Raw genomic sequence first — 20,706 nt, 5'->3', positions numbered from 1 at the left:
GAAGTTCTGATATTAACTTTGCATTAGGAAAGAAATTATTTTTACATGTTACACATATACAAAGATATAAAGATCACACTGTGTTACCACACTGTATCCTGAGACCCGTCCTTAACCCTTTTGCTGTTGAGTATGACAATACACAGCTCTAGTCCTTCTCCTGCTGAAATTCCATTGTCTAACAGGGAAACAGCACGTTTCATTCAGTCAAAAATGTTCCAACCAACTCAGCTTTCTATTTCCTTTACTTTCCACTCCCCTCACAAAAGTTAGGTGAAATGGAACTTCCATTTCATAGGCAAGATAGGCAATGGGAGATAACACTTCTGTAATCCACAAAGATACAACTTCTACAAAAATCAATGGCTTTCCTGATTCCTGCTAAAAAGCTCAGTCCTCAATGACTCATACATTCTTATCATCTTGGTGAATAAGTGAGGAAAAGACACCATCCTTGGTTAAGCCTTTTTTTTTTCATTTTTCCCAAAGTCACACATTCCTAACACTTAAAACCTTTTATTGGAAGTGTCTCCAAATGTATTACATCACATGACCTAATGGATATCTTCAAGTTTGCCCAAACGAGACATCTGTACACATTCTGCCTTTATTCAACCTAGTATATGGTTTCTCCCCTGGAAATTTAGTCAACATCCCAAGTGATTTTCAACTATAAGGCATAAAGCAGTAATTACACCCTCTCACTTTCTGATACACCAGGGGAAATGCACCTACCCACGGACTGGGAAAGATGCAGTACAGAAATCTTACTTCCCCTGAAAATGTCACCCCAGGAGGCACAGGTGAATTACAGTTACAGAATGTTCTCTAAGTGCATTTGTGTGCATTACTGGAAACAATGCTGCCGAGTGTCTGATGCACTAAGTACGTGAAATTACAATTTAGAGTCAGAAACGGAAAACAGAAACAAAACAGATTTTCTAGCTTCAGCTGAGGAGTACTGTCAACTCCAAGCATGGAACTTCATCCCATACCAAGAAAGAAGGCTGAAAAAAAGTAAGTATCAACATCTAGAAGTAGCTAAGAGCAAAGAGGAAATGGGAGAAACCAAAACTGCAGACTTGTAAAGCTGGTTCTGCACTGAGACAAGGGAGAATTTAAACTAAATTTACTGGTTAAGAAAGCAAGCCTGAAGTCCCCAGTCGAGTAGTTTTCTACCCGCTGTAACCAGGTAAGAAAGAACTCTGCCTGTTTTACTGTTGAATGTTACTTCGCCTGCTGCATCACACATGGCAAAATTTGGGATAGAAATGGTTAGAGGCACCTCTTCTCATGTCCCCATCCTCAGGGCCACCACACCACACCACACCACACCACACCAGCCTGTGCTCTGGCTCCCCCTGCTGACAACTATACAAACAATCCCCAACAGGTCATAAGGTGCCCCAAGGGCGGGAAAAGAAATAAACTAATTTATTTCCATTTATTCCCACAAAGTGGCCCAGAAATTCTATCTAAATGCTTCTAAGGTGAACACCAGGCACATAATCAACATCCATAAAGCCTAATGCTACTTAGGATGGTTACATCAAAAGGCTCTTTGAAGTGGGTAAGATACAGAAAAGCTATTTTCACAAGAATTAGAAGAAGGCATATTGAAAAGAACTTCTTAGATTCCTGTCCACAAACAAAATTAACAAAATAGGAAGGAAAATATAGTTAAGAGTTTTTCTTATGCCACTGAGAAAAGATACTTACAAAAAGGCTAACAAGACAATTAAGCAGTGATGCTGCAGAAGTACAGTGCTTTAGTATATTCAATCTGGTCAAGGCAAAGAAATGCTCCCACAGAAACATTTGTAAACTACCAACAAGACCAAGATGCTAAAACATTGGTATTCCTCACTACTTAAAACTGTTAAATATAATAATTAAAAAAAATTTAATACATTTTTTAAACTAAAACAGAGGGAAAAATTACTTTAGACAACCAAACCAAAAGGAATTTCCGAATGCTATAGTCGAAGTGAACAAAGCGACAACTGAGTAAACTCCACATAGACAATGCCCAGCGGATGGACATTCAAAGGAATACATCCAAAGACGTAAAATTTGGCAACAAACATTCCATGGACTCAATACTATTATTTACTACATATTTAAGTACAGCACTCCAATAAAGCCTGTAAAGAGAAATTAGAAAAGATGAAGTCCATTTCAAGACAGACACAAGTAAAGCCAAGCTGATAGTAGTAGAAAATAAAGCATTTCTAAAGCATTAATAAAGCACAATTCAAAATACAAAATGACCCAACAATCTTTGCAGTTCAGAGCTAATGAAAAAATAAAAAACAAAACCAACCAACCACCACCACCAACAACAAAAAACACAAAAAACTTTCATATGTAACACACTGTATGCAGGTTAACAGAAACATCCAAACTTAATTTAGAAAAAATCAAGTACTTTAAGGATCTAAATACTTGTGAAGCAAGAAAGACATCAAATGTTAATTGGCAGGTTTAGGAATAAAACATCATCCAACAGCAGGCAATCCTCATCCATTGTCTGAAAAACGACTCTGAATTATCATGGAGTCATAGAATAGTTTGGGTTTGCAAGGACCTTCAAAGCTCACCCAGTGCCACCCCTGCCATGAGCAGGGACATCTTCACCAGATCAGGTTGCTCAGAGCCCCATCCAGCCTGGCCTGGGATGTCTCCAGGGATGGTTCATCCACCACCTCTCTGGGCAACCTGGGGCAGGCTCTCACCACCCTCATTGTCAAAAATTTCTTCCTCATGTCCAGACTAAATCTCCCTTCTTTATTTTAAAACCATTACCACATGTCCTGTCATAGCACGTTCTGCTAAAAAGTCTGTCCCCATCTTTCTCATAGGCCTTTAAGTACTGAACCGCTGCAGTAAGCTCAACCTGGAGCCTTCTCCAGCTGAACACCCCAACTCTTTCAGCCTGTCCCCAGCAGAGCTGTTCCAGCCTCTGATCATTCCTGTGGCTCCTCAGCCCCCTCTCCAACAGGTCCATGTGTGTCCTGTGCTGAGGAACCAGAGCTGGACACAGGACTCCAGGTGGGGTCTCACCAGAGCGGAGCAGAGGGGCAGAATCACCTCCCTCCACCTGCTGCCCACACTCCTTTTGATGCAGCCAAAGATACGATTGGCCTTCTGGGCTGCAAGTGCACATTGCCAGCTCATGTGCAATCATACCTGAGTACCCCCAAGTCCTTCTCCTCAGGGCTGCTCTCAACCCCTTCATCCCCAGCCTCGGGGTTGCCCCGACCCAGGTGCAGGACCTTGCACTTGGCCTTGTGCAACTTCATGAGGTTCACATGGACCCACTTCTCAAGCTCATCCAGGTCTCTCTGGATGGCATCCTGTCCCTCAGGAGTGTCAACTGCACCATTCAGCTTGGTGTCACCTGCAAACTTGCTGAGGGTGCACTGGATCCCACTGTCCATGTCACTGATGATGATATTGAACAGTACCACACCCAGTATGGACCCCTGAGGGACACCACTTGTCACTGGTGTCCATCCAGTCATTGTGCCATTGACCACCAATCTCTGGTGCGACCACCCAGCCAGTTCCTCATCCACTGAACAGTCCACCCATCAAATCCATGGCTCTCCAATTTAGAGAGAAGTACATTGTGGAGGACCATGTCAAAGGCTTTACAGAAGTCCAGACAGACAATATCCACAGCCCTTCCTTTGTCCACTGATGTAGTTACTCCATCATAGGCGGCCACTAGGACATGACTTGCTCTTGGTGAAGCCATGCTGGCTGTCCCGAATCACCTTCCTGTCCTCCATGTTCCTTAACACAGCTTCTAGGAGGATCTGTTCCATGATCTTCCCAGACAGAGGGGTGAGACTGACAAGGCAGTAGTTACTGGGATCCTCCTTTCTACCCTTTTTGAAAATGGGTGTGATGTTTCCCTTTTTCCAGTCACCAGGGAGTTCACCTGACTGCCATGACTTCTCAGATATTATGGAGAGTGGCTTGGCAGCTCCAGCCAATTCTCTCAGCACTCTGGGATGCATCTCATCAGATCCCATAGATTTATGTACGTTCAGGTTCCTCAAGCGGTCACAAACCAGATCCTCACTTACAGTGGCAACGACTTTGCTCCCTCAGTCCTTGCTTTGCATTTCATGCATTTGAGAGGTCTAGGAGGAGAGCTTGTCAGTGAAGACCGAGACAAAGAACATGTTGAGTACCTCGGCCTTCAGGGTCCTGACTTTACTCCTCACCTGTCCCGCATCTCTCATGACTACAAACTCCACAAGCGCATGATCACTGCAGCCCAGGCTGCCTCCAGTCTTGATGCCACTGCTTAGTCCTCTTACACTGGTGACCACAGGGTCCAGTACTGCATCTCTCCCGGTAGGGCTGCCTGTTACCTGGCTTAGGAAGTTATCCTCAATGCACTCCAGGTGTCTGCTGGATTGCCTACAGCTCACCATGCTACTTGTCTAGTGGTTGTCAGGGGGAGTTGAAGTCCCCCAGCAGGACAGGAGCCTGCAAGTGTGATGCATCTCATTGCTGGAGTAAGAAGCTTCATCAAGCTCCCCATGATTGGGTGGCCTGGAGTAGACACCAACCACAAGGTTTTTCTTGACTTGGTCTCTGATTCTTACCTATGAGCTTTTAACCCGCTCCTGGCCATTCTTCAGAGACAGCTTTTCACACCCTATCCCTCTCTTGATATAGAAGGCAACCCCTCCACCTTTTCTTCCTTGCCTGTTACTTCTGAACAGCCTGTAGCCATTGATTTGCCACACTCCAGTCATGGGATCCATCCCACCACATTTCAGTAATGGCCGCTATGTTGTAGCTTTCCAGCAGCACTGTGGCTTCCGACTGCTCCTCTTTGTTGCCCATGCTGTGTGCATTGGTACAGAGTTACTTCAGCTGGGCTGTTGGCTGTGTCACCTTCTCAGAGGAACACCTCTTAAATCCTCTGAAGTGTATCACTGGTTCCAGTTGGCCTTTATTAACTCAGGAGCCCCTGGCTCATCTCCAGAAGACTTCAATTAGAATGGCACCCAATCTGATTTCTGAACAGGAATTTCTAATTTGCTCCAAACCTACTACTCTGAACTACTTAAGGTTCTGTGCCCAAACACAGCGGTCTAACATTTTTGAACCTATATATAATGTCCATATTTTCTATCGTATCATTTCCTTTGTAAACTGTACCATGGATCTCAGGTCCTCAGGAAAAATAAATACATAGTGCATACTTAACACCATAATTGTAAAATACAGATTAAGCCCATAAAGAAATACCTCACCTGGATTTCATGAGGGGCTGGGTAACCCATTTCTTCAATTTTCGACGTCCAAAGGAAGTTTTAGTATGATCCAAGACCCAAAGTAGGCTTCCTTTTGTTTTCATATCTGTCTAAAATAATAAAAACAGCACAATTATTTTTAATTGAATGATCAATGATGTATTGAAAGGATCTTAACATACAACTTGAACATTTTATTTAGGGTTGAAGATATGGCAACTACATGTTCGTTTACCAATGTTGGTCACCAACAATGCCCTACTTAAAGTACCTCCAACAGTCACAAGATACTTAAGTATGTTTTTCCTTTTGCCATAAAATCTTTTTAGAAAATGACTGGAATAAATTAAACAACTTAAATGGAGTCTGTGCATAAAGGTCTATACAGTATCACATGAGAACAAACAAACCCTACTGCAGTCATATCACAACTACAGTTGCTCAAGAACTCAAACTTTAGGAATGCTCTTTGCTAGCTGAAGTGCAATAAGGCTCCTAAATCATACTAAACGCCAGCACAGATTAACTCCTATTTATGTCTCTGAAAAAGTAATCCTCCTTCAGTTTGATCCCATTTAAAATAATTCAAAGCTTCTGGAAAAGACTTACAAACTAACTTAACTAACTTCATTGAGAACAGTGTGTCAAACAGCTGTGAAAATCTCAGCATTTATTAAAAAAAATATATATATATATATATATATATATTTGTCCTTACCTGATTCTGTAAAATTTCGAGATTTTTCATTGTTGTCCCATTTATCGTCATGTACTCAGTTTCACTTGACAACTGTTTGAAATTGCTAGGAAGAGAAATTTCATATGTTATATTTTAAATTTGGGCACAAACGTAATGGTGAAATGCTGTCAACTCTCTCACATTAGAGAATTCCTTTGGTATGCAAAATTTAAAAAAAATCAAGTAATAAATTAAAATCTATTTACATCAATAAAATAACATTAGTAAGTTCTTCTGATTTACTGCTTGGGAAAACAAGATTTGTGACTGGCTTCCCAGTTTCCTACGACTCTCACAAATCTCAGGATAAAATCTACCTCTCCTGTTATCTAATCCTGATCCACTAAATGGTTAAGGAAGTACCCCTTCTTCGGTCTATGAAGAAATTGAAAAAGTATGTCTTCATCTGTGTTCTGTTATGATCACTGTAGGATTAGGTACAGGGACAGGCCTGAGAATTAATACTTCGAGAGTGGAACAATGTTTAACCCAACTCATCATCAAAACAGCATATCAAAATACATATTCTCATTTTTTACTACTGCTACCAATTTAAACAGCCTGTTAGTGCAATTATTTATGAAAACAGAAATTGCATATATTTAAACTATTTGATTTTATTTTTAACATCAAATAACCAAAACAATAAAAATTACTTTATTTTTTGATACTCCCTAGCGGAATTTAATGAGACCAGTGCAGAGTTTGTGGTAGCTTAGAATCAAGGTTAATAAAATAATTGTACTACAGGTATTGAGTACAAAAATTATTCCAGTCTCAGACACACACATGTGGTAGTTAGGACCACGAAGTGAAGTGCAAGATCCTCACTAAATGCTTCTGACAAACCAAGTCATGATTGTCTAGGTTAATCATACTGCTGACTGCCCTTCGCAGAAAATCTAGGGCACTCTTCATTGTCTTAGACTAAACAGAATGACTTGCTGGGTAGGATTTAAAACTGCTTTCTTGATTTTTCACATTTTTTTTTTTCAGTGCATTCGATTTTAAACTCTTTGGGGAACACTGACATGCTCAACCTTTTCTGCTAGGCACATACAGCTGCATTATTGCTATATTAAAAACAAAAACAACACAAAAACTTTCAGAAACATGAAATATTCACATAATAATGTTCTATATTTATGTTGCATGCAGGTGTTTGGGCCTGCTAGCAAATTTGTTCCCAAATAATGGGTCAAATTATAAATATTTTCCACAGAATTTTAATTTTTTTTAAAGTAGATTCAACCAAGTACCCTCAAAAAAGTTCAATGAGAGTTTGGGAGCACAGCCAAGTCAGAATGGTGCCCACAGTCATAGTTATTCTGCCCTATTGTGCTATCCCAGCAAAGGAAGTTGACCAGCAAAACAAAACCTTGGAGGCAAAAGCAGCAGCGCATTCCAAAGTACACAATATTATAAGCAACAAAACAATACTTTCTTTCATTATCTTCAGTCACAACTGCTGATGCTGGCAAAAAAATAAATAGGGATGATTTCTACTTCGCTCTCAATCCCTACGATCAACAACAAAAACTACCCACTCTTCTAAAAGCACCTTTTCGGTGTTTAGGACTTACCTAAACTGCAGTTTTCCCATTTGCTGCATTTCAATTTACCACTACTCAAGCCTGTGATCTCTGAAGCCCAGCTGGGTAAGAACCATGCCTTTCCACCTCTTCCTAAAGCAAGAAGGATGCTTTGGTTTGTTTCTATCAACCCTCAGTCACCCATACATGACTTTCAAGGTTGTGGATTTACTGGTTCTAGTGTTGCCCTACTCAATCTGGCTTCAGAGAACGTAACACAGAGTGTATTCTGTTTATAGCAAACTTGCCCTCCAGTAGTATTTAAAGACAACTAACTGCTCCACTGCAGAGTATATTTACTATTCTTTCAGAATCAACACTGAAGTTGTTCTCATAGAATAAATTATGTGTATTTTATATTATCCAGGTGTTTGCTTCATCTGAGTTATTCCACTGTGCCATTAACCCTGTAATCAAGAGCTTAGAGCGTATGAATAATTGGCAAGATCAGCTGCAGTATATGCCCAACCAACAATTCCAGATGTCACAGCACAGAGCATGTTTTGCTTCCACCCCCTCATCTTCCTTCAGCTTGGGATCAGAACTTGATAAAAACATGAACAAAGACAGACTCTTTGTAGGGAATTTAGGGGCCTAATGGCATGAGAAGACATTGTAAACAAATATATAGTTGGGAATGGTTTTGCAGCAAGGGTGTCAACACATCCCTTGTGAGAAATTCTAATGTGCTTCTATCAGCCACCTCCTGCATCAGTAAAAATGACTCTTCAAAATCACTTCATCTCGATAACGGTGCCATAATTCCTCCTGGTGACAGTGTGACCTGGGTTTCAAAGAACAGACTTGTAACTGTCTCACATACTTAGACAGCACAAAACAGGGGTGATGGCAATGGTTGGCAATTCCACTACTGAGAAGCAAGGCAAGGTAGGATCACGCCATCTGGACCAAGAAAAAAGAAAAGAGGGAACAAAAAGAAACAAGAGCTTCTAGTAAGATTTAGGAAACTTTTGGGAGTACTCATAAGAAAGAGGTTGCTACTCATAAAGTAACTTTTCAGTCTAGATCCACACCTGATGATGAGTATTAAACAACATCCTCAGATTTCAATTCTTATGTGTTACCTGTGAAATTGGATCTTCTTGGTCATTCTGCCTTATGAGAAGCTTACAGTGACAGGCCCTTTTTACACTTTATTTGTTACTGTCTCCACAGGAGTTATTATATGTGATTTTGTACTCAGTAACCCAGGCTAAGTGAATGCATGTTATTCAGATCAGTAGTTTTCAACCACCTTAATTTTGCAAATCTGTAAAAAATTTCCAGCGAAGCTGCCAAGACAGTGTATTGAAAGCCTACTCAGGAGCAGATTATCTTTGCTCAATTACCTTTTACAGACCTCTAGAGTCCACGTCTTTGAGATTTCTAAGGGTGCATAAACCATAGAACAAACTGATGCATTTAGACAAGAGTTCCAGAAACCCCTATTCAGCTTTAAAGAGTAAAACCACGTCTCTCCATTTCTCAGAAGCATTAGCTTTCTTTAGGTATGAAAAACATTTACCTCAGTCTAAGTAGCGAAAGACATCAAGCCAAGACTGCGTTTCGTATTTAATTAACCAGTTTTAATTTCATTAGTGAGTATTGCCACAGGGCTAGAACTTCTGATCTGGATCCCTGATGTGACAGGAGTCCAGAAAATTCCAGCTAAACCAGTAACAAAATAAAACAAACACACACACACACAAAAAACAAAACTGAGAAACACAAAACCTAGAACAGAAATTAGAGGACCTGGGAAATTTTAAGAGATATAAAAATAAAGTCCACTATTTTTATTCCACATCAGTCTTCTTTTGTTCCGTTGAACTCAGCCCCAGGAGTGGGCATGCAACCTTGTTCTCCCCAGATGTCTGCACTCTCTCAGCCTGCTTTCCCTGCACACAGACCCAGCACAGCTGCAAGCTCCAAATGTCCCGAGTGCAAGAGGTCCCACCATGGTCTCAAAAGAGATTGCAAATCCTTTGCTAAGCACCTCTTCTTAGTGTCTGAAAACCACACCTTTCCTTTTTCAGTCTCTCATGTTCCCCAGCTGACTTAGAAACCTCACAAAATCACTTCAGTACTCCGGTTTTCATAGTGAGAATGGGTAAAAAAACATATGCATTGTGCTGCTTACATCATCAGCACCCAATAGATACAAAAGCCTTATGAACATCATTCCCTCAATTTCTATGACACTTCACTTGAAAATTCAAGGATGTACACCATTTTAAGCTGAAGAACTTACATTTTTACTTAATTTCTTAATTTCATCTTGACAATTCCCTTCCACTCCTGTTATAAAGTACAATCAAACATTTATCCTTTAATTCTTTCTCTCTTTCTTCTCCCTCAAGGTGACTTAAAGCTGCCCTCTCCTCTTGCACTTCTGCCTCTTTTTTGTCTTCACTGCTGGAACTTCTCCAATCTCAAAACTACTCCCCTCCTTCAGAAAGACACCTGGCTCTTCCATTCCCTGCTTTTCTTGAAGTTCACCTATCACTGTTTGAAACTGAAGCACTAGAGTCTTTCTTGTCCATCTCTAGTACCTCAATGTCCTTCTTATGATGAGGGGCTGAAAACTGAACACAGGATTCCAGGTGGGGCCTCATGAGCACCAAGTACAGTGGCACAATCACTTCCCTAGTCCTGCACCAAGACACATTTCCCAGAGACTGCTATGCAAATGATGATTTTTCAAGTAAAACTGAGTACTCAGCTGTTTCTCCTTGATGCATTCCAACTCCCTGTCAAAAGCCAATAAAGGTCTCTCAGTATGTAGAGGTATTGGAACACATTATTTTAAAAAATTTATATCATTCTCTGTTAAATCAATCTTTACTTGCTATTAGAGCCAAAATGCAGTCTAGTCATATCCCAGAGTTCTGCTGTGGCAGAAAAATGTTTCTCTTTTTAATATTTTTCTTTATTTAGGATCTTAAAAGTGGATTTAAAAGCTTCATCTAAACATTCAAACAAAAGTTGTTTCTCCAGTAATGAGGATCCCTCAAAACTTGCATGATGTTTCATGACTCTTACTATTAAATTGAGATGTAATTTTGTTCAGATGGGGGAAGAGTGTTAATCCAAAGAAGGTACAGAGGTGTAAGGAATCTTTTTGTCACTGCTCCTATCAAATAGGTCTTTTTCCTCCAGATTTGTGTCACTTACATGAATAAACTGAAAACTATCTCACAACTCTGACTTCATGCTCACTGACTCATCAGTATATGCTCACTGACCTGAATTCTAGGAATTTTAAGTTGCTTGACAGGGCAATGGAAGTATTTCTCTTCCCTCTCCTGCAGAACCAGAGAAGATCCATGAGCCTGATGGCCCATTGCTTAAAAGGTCTTCCCTTTTCAGTATTTAGATAATATTTTGCAGGCATTGGGAAAAATACTGAAGTTGAGTTTGCCCCAATATTTGGCTACAGCAGGTAGAATTCATTATCAGGTAGTCAAAGCAGTAAGGGCTTTAGAAATAAATACAGCAGATTTCATGCTCCTGAGCACATTCTGAAAGAATGTATAGTATTTCTCCAAAGCATATCACCGAGACATCAAGTAGTTCATTGCCTTTCCACTCGCATGAAGTCTATTAAAGCAACCTTCAGCAGGCAAATGTCAGTTCTTAAGATTTAGTGCTTTTCCTTCCCAGTCTGTAATTATACTTAATTTTAAGATGCAGCTATTACAAATGTGACTGACTGCTGCTAGATAAGGCTTCCCATAATGACGTTTCTCCTCTGCTACTCAATTACTTCTACATAAAAGATGGATTTTGTATTTCCCTCTTTGAAAGAACATTCACCTTATATTGCATATAAGGCACTGTGACAGTAGTGATCTACAAGTGTGACCATGGAATGCCATTTCGTTGGAGTTCACCTTCTTCTTCATAAACTCCCACAAGAAGATTTCTCCAAAAAGCCAATGGAAGAGGACGAGAAGAACACCACAGTGCTGGAACACCACAGATCAAAGCGCTCCTTGATGGATGAGGCGGGGGAGACAGCTTAGAAAATGCCACAAGAATATTTTTATAACATTTTAATAGTACTTGGAGGGGGAAAGGGCAATTTAAGAAAGAAAATCCATTCCAAAATCCAGAAACCTCAGGCATATATAATTTCCAAATATTTTAGTAGATATTTCTGAGAAATGTTTGAAGCTGACATCTGCAGTCAATCTTTTAAAATGCAGCTGCATTTAAAAAAATAAAAAAAAACAACAAAACAACTGGTAATGTAGGGAGCCCTTCAAAATGAGGCTTGAAACTTTAAGAATCTCATACAACGTGTGAATGATCTACAACTGACATAATTCTAAGATTCCAGTTTGTAGCTAGACTTACTTTATTAAATCCTGCCTAATTACAAGACAGAGGAATACTGAAACAACCAAGAGAGTATTTTGCACAGGACCCAATCACAGATAAAGCTGTATTAAAGAATTTAACAAGCCTCAATGACATTATATTTTCAAACCCAAACCTGGTAAGAGAGCTGTCTTTTATATTTGCAAAAGACAGGAGAGAAAGACGCTTGAGTGGCAATATCTTTCCATTTTCATTTGATTCCACCTGCATAATCCTGCTAGGAATTTCTGGTACTCATCTGAGCATATCTAATGAAACTAAGTGTTGGGACTACTTAGGGGAAGACAAGATGATTTCCATATGTGTGCTTCTGTAGCAACTTTGCCCAAATGCTGTCAGTCTAGTACTTTCTGCATGATCGTTACCCCACTACTAGTTACCAGTGACACAAGGATTTTTTCAGAAAGCCAAGATGTGTTGAACGTCTGTTTTCTTTATAATTGATACTTAAAATTCACCAACCCAAACAGATCTGCTGAGCACTGTCTAAACATTACAACACATCAGGAACAGTACCTGATTCCACAGCTATAAAAAGAGAAAATTCTACAACTCTGGCAAAATAAAACATCACCTGCAAAACTAAACTACAGCATTTTTTTAAAAAAGCTAGAAAAAAGTGCCAAATTTTGTTCACAAAGTAAAACTGAGGTTGAGATATGATGGCTGATAACTTCAAAATTTCCCCTAGTATCCACCAGTTTTTGCACCTTGTTTGTTTTCAGTAACACTTGACAGCAGTACGCACTCATATACATTACTGATAGTAACGTCTAGACAAACATACTTCATAAAGATTTTCCAGAAACACCATTTAAAAGATATTTCTGTTCTGATTAGAAGCTTAAATGTGAGGTATAATTTTTACAGAGACTGTGTTTATCACTCTGGCAGGTGTGTTCATTGTATTTAAAGGAAGTTGTCTGCTAAGGCTTACAAGATAACACTGGCACTGAATTGGAAGTCTGCATAAAACAACTTACCTTGGGTCGTAAAGCATCTTTTCCAAATTAAATTCTTTGAGGTATGCAATTACTGCTGACAGAGAGCAAATAACAGGCTTATCCAAGCTTAGTATTACAGATAGTTTTTGAGGACCTAAAAAAACCCAAGTTATTTTCCTGTTAACTCATTGTTTACTACTTATGTGTTTTAGAAAAGCATAATATATTTTTCAGTTTAATCAAATAGAAATCTATAATATATGTACAGTGTTCTATGATATTTATAAATCAACATAAAGTGAGGTTCCAAAATAACACTTACAGTTCCAAAGAATGTAGAACATTACAATAACATAAACACATTATGAAACATAAAACATTTGAATCCACTGTTTTTTCTTCATAAAAATGGCTGTTGGCATAAGAAATTTCTAAACATATAAACTAAGAATTGAATTCTGAAATCTCTATTACTGCAGGGAACATCTGTGCAAGTTAAAAGCAATGAACAGGCCTTGCCACACATGACAATTTATTTGTCTTGGCCAATATGCAGAATATGTTTCCATCTTTGTGGGACAGCTATTTGTATTTGATAGTGTTTCTAAACAGTGCTCTACTACTGTCCCTGTTCCGGTTGCAACAACAGGAAAATTCGCTCTATGATATCTCAGCATAAAATGGTATTTTTTAAAAACCCGATTTAGTTAAGTTTTTTTTTCAGAGATTTTTTTTAAAGCTGTTCTCTTCTCTTCTTAGAGCGTTAAGACACATGAGAAATTTAAAGAACATTTTAGATGTTGAACAATTTCCGTCAGTTGCTATATATGTGTGAATTTAAATCTGTCTAAAAACACATCTTCAAGCTATTAAAAAAAATAAAGGGATGCTAGCCCTGTATTAATTTCTGTTTATATAAGTTTCACTTCCAAGTTTCACCTCTTTCAAGCTCAAAAAATATCCCAGTGTACAGAAAATTAGGCAAAGGTGGCAGAAGGCCTGCATGGATGAACAAGATGCTCCTGATTAAGTCAAACATTAACAAGGAGGAGTATGAGGGATGGAAGAATGGACAGATGACTCAGGAAGAATAGAGAAAAATTGTTTGAGCTTGCAGGGATGGGGTCAGGAAAATCCGAGCCCACCTGGAGTTGAGACTGGCAAGGTACATGAAGGGCAACAAGATCATCTGCATCAGCAGCAAAAGTATGACAGGTAAAAGTGGGCCCACTGCTGAATGGGGCAGCAGATCCGGTAACAAAGGATATGGAACAGGGTGAGGAACTCAATGGTTTCTTTGTCTTGGTCTTTACTGGTAAGATGTACATTGAGGAATCTGAGGCCTCTCGGACCAGTGGGGAATTCTGGAGCAATGAAGATTCCTCCTTAATAGAGGATAGTCAAGTTAGGGAACACACAAATTGGACATGGACAAATCCATGAGACCTGGTGGGATACACCCACATGTATTCCTTATTTATGTTAAAACTAACAAGATCCACACTTCAAAGGCATTCTGAATGACCAACCTGTAAGTGATCAGGCACTTTTTGCGTAAAAATGTGAATGACATACCTGTAGTATCAGGCACTTTTTTCACATAAAAATCAGTAATCAGCTGGAAAGCATGGCTGTATTCAAAATGGAGGTTTTCCATTCTTTCTATCCTAATTCTGTCATCCCGCAACCTGTAAAGCAAAAAATAATTTACTTTCAGTATTTATGCTCCCTTCATGAAGAACACTTAAGTGGGTTACAAAGGTTTACTTTCCGTTGCCTTTCCTTTGTTAAAACCAAAATGGTTAAACAATGAGGAGATGAGCTACTCAGGTGGGTTGAAAACATTTCTAAGAGAGTGGTGGGGATTTTTTTTAACCTTTCTTCTTTCCATTGTGTATGTGCAAACAAATAAAACCCGAAGAGCAATAACAAGCTAAGACCAAAAGAGAATACAAGAGGTCTTCTAGTATACCTGCAAGGTAGATGGTATGATCAATGAAAACATATTTACAAGTATTTGCCTTATCTGTTCTTAAAGATTTACAATGATTAAACAATGAAGCAATTCTCTTAAGCTATCTATTACCCTATTTAATTATTCTTTAAAGGCTTTGCTCTATTCTGTACAACTTGTTGCAACATTAAGCTACTGCATCTTTTCTTATATGCAATCAAAATAAAGTATTCCTCACCTCTGTCTCATAACTGTTCGAAGACTTTTCCTTGTGCTAAAAGATTTTGTTTCTTTCAGTCTTTTTGCAGTCCAGGTTGTCAAGGATGTTGCTACTGATAACACAGTCCTCCCAACATGCCAGCAGTTCCTCCCCGTTTAACAGTAACAGAAAATGTAGTAAACTTGCTCTGTCCTACCAGTAAGTTAAACTAGATCTTTTTCATGAATCCTTCCCTCCTGTCAGCAAGTAATTGAGGATTACAGCAGTGCAGTGTTTCAGCCAGTTTTGCAACTCATAAGAAAATCATCTAGCCTGTTTTCTGTGATCCCTGCTTCCATAGTCAGCTTAAGTAAAACACTGGCAAAAAACTTCATTACTCGCAATGTGTATGAGATCAAAGTTGTACAGTACCTGGGCTTGAGTTTCAGGCAACACACCTGAGATACCAAAATCCGATTCAGAGTATGTGTGTGGTGGTTACAACATACAAACTTTCTACACTGGTTGCTTTTCCTAGCTGTTCCCTGAAATTAAAACTGGATGGTACAGCTGTTAAAACAACACTAAAGAGATGTACTGGCTAAAAAAAAAATTAAAAACAAAAAAATAAAATCACTCACGCTCCCCCTGCAACCTTTGAGAATAACACAGCAACAAAAAGAGCACTGAAAAAGCGGCCAGCAGAAAGCTGCCAGTAAAAGACCTATGTAAAACCCACTTGGCCTCAGAATATCCAGTCTCATACTACCACAGGACGTGAATTAACCAGCTGCTTCTAGGACACTAGAATTATGCCAATGAGAGGGACTGTGTAGGTCTTATAGGAAGGAAAATAATCAATACTATTTTTTCAGGGTTTTTCAGCTTCACAGGAAAAAATAGACACGTTTTCTGCATTATATTGTACATATTCCCATCTGAAAGGATCAGTATGTCTCTGAGGCTCAACTCTTAAAGTGAAAGTTATTCTCCTAAAATATGTGTCAAACTAATGGAGTCCTAGAAGCCTAAATTTTCTCAGCACATCCTAGATGATCCCTTGCTTACTTCAAATGCCTTACAACTGACTGACCCACTTAAGTTTTTAGTCTTCAGACCCTCTGGGATTCCCTTCTGCCCCAAGCCTACTCAGAATGACCAAATATTTTCAAAACAAATGGATTTCTGTAAAAGAACATGTGGCAGAATGCAAACCCCCCTCTGTCCCCCTCCCTCCTTCAGTATGGAAGGAGTGGGCACATCTCCCTCTCTCTCTGCTACTTGAGGCTAACAGCTTCTTCTGTTTGGCCCCAGAGCCCCCTGGCCAAGGCCATTAGGAGAAGGGAGTGTCGAGGCACACTGAGCCGCTGGGCGCCTGTGGCCAGCGTGGGGGATGTTTGGAGGCTTCAGGGGCACCCACAGCCAGGGTGGGGGTGCGGAGAAGCTTCTAGAATGCCTACAGTCAGATCTGATCAGCCAATATAAAAACGGGACTCTCGTCGAGACTCCGCCCGTTGTCGCGGGTCTCTCGGAGCACGAGCAAGATGCTGCTGCCGAGAGCCCCCCCGGGATGGAGACTGCGCTTGCCTCGCCGCCACATGTGTGAGTGAAACTTCTCTCAGGATTGCGAGTGTATTTATACTTTCCGTGCACATATGCACGTGTAACTTCCCGTGCTCAATACAAGCACGTGTAAAATTTCCTCGCACAGTTGCGAGTGTATTTTCCTTCCGTGCACATTTGCACGCGTATAAATTAATCCTCACAGAATCGCGGGTGTATTTTCCTTCCGTGCACATTTGCACGCCTACTGTCCGTGCTTAATACAAGCACGTGTACTTTCCGTGCACATTTGCACGTGTAACTTTCCGTGCTCAATACGAGCACGTGTATAAATTATTTCCTCACAGAATCGCGAGTGTATTTTCCTCCCGTGCTTCCACATAAGCACGTGTAATATTCCGTGCACATTTGCACGTGTAAGTAAATTAACCCTCGCAGGATTGCGAGTGTATTATAAATTAACCCTCGCGGAATCGCGAGTGTACACTTCCCGTACTCACTACGAGTACGTGTATCTCTTTAAAATAATCCTGCGCCGTGTTCAGGCAAGTGTGTACTTCTCCGGGACGCAGGGGCAGCTCCAGCGTTGTTTTGGTGAAGCCATGTGCATGCACACTGTGGACCGCCTGTTGTATTAGTTGCTGCCCCTTAATAATTTTCCTCAACTGATAACCGAACCTTTATTTAAGTCACTTTGGAGTATTAAAACCCTGTTTCTCACCGGTTTAATAAAAGTTGTTTTGGACCCTGTTGTCCCTTAAACTAACCCCAGGGTGCCTCCGTGACAGAACATTAGTCTGTGCTCCTCAAACTCTGACAGCAATCAGCTATTTTCATCCTTCCTTCCAGCATTTTGCACTGGCTCCAACATTCAATAATAACCTGCTCCATCCATTTTGCTAAATTAGCACCTATACTCACTACAGCCTTTTGCAAGAATACCACTTCAGCATTAAACGTTTCAAAAGGTATTGTATGATAGCACAAAGTTAGCAGAGTACAAGCCTTTGAATCAGTCCTGCAAGACAACAGGGCTTTTTCTGTTGAACATGTGTGAATAGGGACTCAGAGAAATCTTTTTAAAACAGGATTTTATTTCTAATTTCTACTTTTTATGTTTTCATAGCACCACCTTCAGAAAAGCAAGGCATAGCAAGGACTGTAGAGCTAATTTTTAGAAGCAAATTCAAAACAGGAAGCTTTGGGAGGTAATTAAAAAAAACCACAGAATGTCCTGAGCTGGAAGGGACCGACAAGGATCATCGAGTCCAACTCCTGTCCCTGCACAGGACACCCCACAGTTCACACCATGTGTCTGAGGGTGTTGTCCAGTCTCTTCTTAAACACTGTCAGGCTTAGGGCCGTGACACTTCCCCGGGGAGCCTGTTCCAGTGTCCAGCACCTTGGGGTGAAGAACCTTTTCCAAAAGTCCATCCTGAATCTCCCCTGGCACATCTTCCTGCCGTTCCCACGGGTTCTGTCATTGGTCGCTAAAGGGAAGAGTTTGGCATCTGCCCCTCCTCCTCCCCTTGTGAGGAAGCTGTAGCCACCATGAGGTCTCCCCTCAGCCTCCTGTTCTCCAGGCTGAACAAACTAAGTGACTTTAGCTGCTTCTCATACGGCTTCCCCTCCAAACACCTCACCAACTTCATGGCCTCCCATGGTCACACTCCAGTAGCTTTCTAACTTTTTATGTTGTGGTTCCCAGCCCTGCACACAGTGAATGCTCCAGGTGACGCCGCACCAGTGCAGAGCAGAGCGGGACCATCCCCTCCCTGCCCGGCTGGTGATGCTGTGCTGGATGCACCAGGACACGGGTCCCTCTTGGCTGCCAGGGACATGGTTATCTCATGTTCAACTTGCCATTGACCAGAACCCCCAGATCCCTCTCTGTGGGGCTGCTTTCTAGCATCTTTTTCCAGCATCCCTAGGACAGATCCCTGTGGAACCCGCCAGTGACTGGTCACCAGCCCAACATGACCCATTTACTAGAACCCTTTGGGCCCGGCCTGTCAGCCAATTGCTCCCCCACTGCATTGTGTGTTTACCCGGCTGTGTGCTGGACATCTTGTCCAGGAGGAGACTGTGAGAGACAGTATCAAAGGCTTTGCTGAAATCCAAAAAAATCACATAGTCGGGCTTCCCTTGGTCAAAGAGGTGGATCACCTTGTCATACAGAGAAACTAAGTTTGTTAAGCAAGACTTTCCCCTCACGAACGTGTGCTGGGTGGGACCAGTGACTGTGTTGTCATTCAGATGCTTTTCAGAAACTCCCAGAACAATGTTCTCCATGATTTTGCCAGTCACAGAAGTGAGGCTGACAGGCCTGTAGTTGACAGGGTCAGCCCTGTTGCTCTTCTACATTCATCAGATGAATCATGCCACACCTGCTTGTTTTTATAGTCAACAATTAATCGTCTTCATTTTCTTTAATGTATTTGTGAATTTCTTTCATTTTGTAACTAAATTTCTCCAAGTCCCTAGCATAAACTTTGGCAAATGGTAGCTACAATGACTATAACTTGAGTGATTTTTTTATAGCAGTACTTTTGCTAAACAACTATATTGCTAGGAAATAGTTCAAATTATAATTAGACAACTCAGTGACTTGTAAAGATCTTTGCATATTTTAATTTTATATTCTAGATATGGCATCATCAAATATCTGACACTTGTCTTTCTGAAAATATGCATCTGATATTCTAGATAAAGGAAAAAAAAATGAAAGGTCATAGATATCTATTTAACATAGAGAAAAATCTCAATTCTTATCAAGATGTGTGAAAACAGAATTTTGCTGCAGATGGTTTTCGTGTCTGTCCTTTGTTCAGCCAGATGATCAACAATAGGCCATTTTTCTGATTATAGCCAGAATTATAAGTTGATGCTTATGTTGATGCTTTATCTCTCCAGCTACCAATGCCTATTTAAATCAGAAGTCAGTTTGCCATCAACTGTTGTAAACATCATTCTTGTCAGAACTACAATGTGCAACTCAGCCAGTATTTTACTTTTCAGTAAATTTCTTTCCAGTACTTCTGAAAACAAGCAATCCTGGTAAGTCCCATGACCCCAATACCCTGTTTCCCTGAAAATAAGACCTACCCCAAAATAACCCCTAACATGGTATTTCAGGATTTTGGAGGATGATCAAAATATAAGCCCTACTCCAAAAATAAGGCCTAATTACAGTTTATTTTAAAAGTCAATTTAAATAGTGTCCAAGCAGCTATACATGTAAAAAAGTATTAAGTTTTGGAGCAAAAATTAATATAAGATCCTGTCTTATTTGGGGAGAAACAGGGCAGGGTTAATCACTGATTAAAATAAACTTTTCAAAACTTTCTTACTTTTCTTGCACAAGTTCTGCTGCTACCCTTAATGGATATTGAGGAGAGATTTTTCAGGTTTTGAACTGCCAACTGATGGTAAGAATGAACCTGCAGTGCCCCTTATTAACATTCCTTGCTCTCTAAACATACTGAGATTTGGTGGAGAACTGTTTTTCCTCACAAGGTGAGTTATAGAAGTTGCTTGAAGAGATGATCATCAGCCACAGCTGAGAATATGAAATCAATGTGTCCATAAATAGATGCATATTGATGAGATCCTAAAATACACACATTTACACAGACATACATTTTTATGTATATAATGTAATATATGAAGTCCATTCCAACCTACACTGTTCCGTGATTCTGTTACTACAGGGACTAATTTACCTGTCACTGTACTGCAAAAATGAAAAAGGATCAACATGGCTGGGTTTTATGCCTCTATTTATCTGACACTTCAATGCATCTACTTAAGGAGTTATTGCTTACCAAATGCTGCAGGAAAAATATTTAAGAGATCCCTAAATTTGGGCGGAAAAAATCTAAGAAAAAGACTAAAATGAAAATGCTAGAAGCTAGAAAAATGTCGAACATCAGAAATAAAATGAATTTATAGAAAATTACTAAAGAGATTTTAAAAAATAATGAAATATTTTATTGTAAGAACGAGCTTGCACATAAGCACAAGAGCTCGCTGCAGTGCACTGAATAAAACAGA

At 40.1% G+C, this 20,706-nt stretch overlaps 1 protein-coding gene across 2 annotated transcripts in view; it reads right to left on the bottom strand.

The window, feature by feature from the left end:
• The window catches only part of MSH3 (mutS homolog 3), a 125,711-nt gene that overhangs the window by 67,339 nt on the left and 37,666 nt on the right, over nucleotides 1-20,706 (bottom strand). For both annotated transcript variants that reach the window (XM_065046429.1, XM_065046430.1), the window contains exons 9-12: nucleotides 14,513-14,625; nucleotides 12,977-13,091; nucleotides 5,998-6,082; nucleotides 5,280-5,389 (exon numbers count right to left, since the gene is read on the bottom strand). In XM_065046429.1, the coding sequence (XP_064902501.1) occupies nucleotides 5,280-5,389; nucleotides 5,998-6,082; nucleotides 12,977-13,091; nucleotides 14,513-14,625 (423 nt within the window). The remainder of the gene's footprint in view (nucleotides 1-5,279; nucleotides 5,390-5,997; nucleotides 6,083-12,976; nucleotides 13,092-14,512; nucleotides 14,626-20,706) is intronic.

Source organism: Columba livia, chromosome Z (genome assembly GCF_036013475.1).
Source record: "Columba livia isolate bColLiv1 breed racing homer chromosome Z, bColLiv1.pat.W.v2, whole genome shotgun sequence".
Classification (NCBI taxonomy): Eukaryota; Metazoa; Chordata; class Aves; order Columbiformes; family Columbidae; genus Columba; species Columba livia.
Note: the sequence above shows the minus strand (reverse complement) of the source record. Positions and strands in the feature narration are given on the sequence as shown.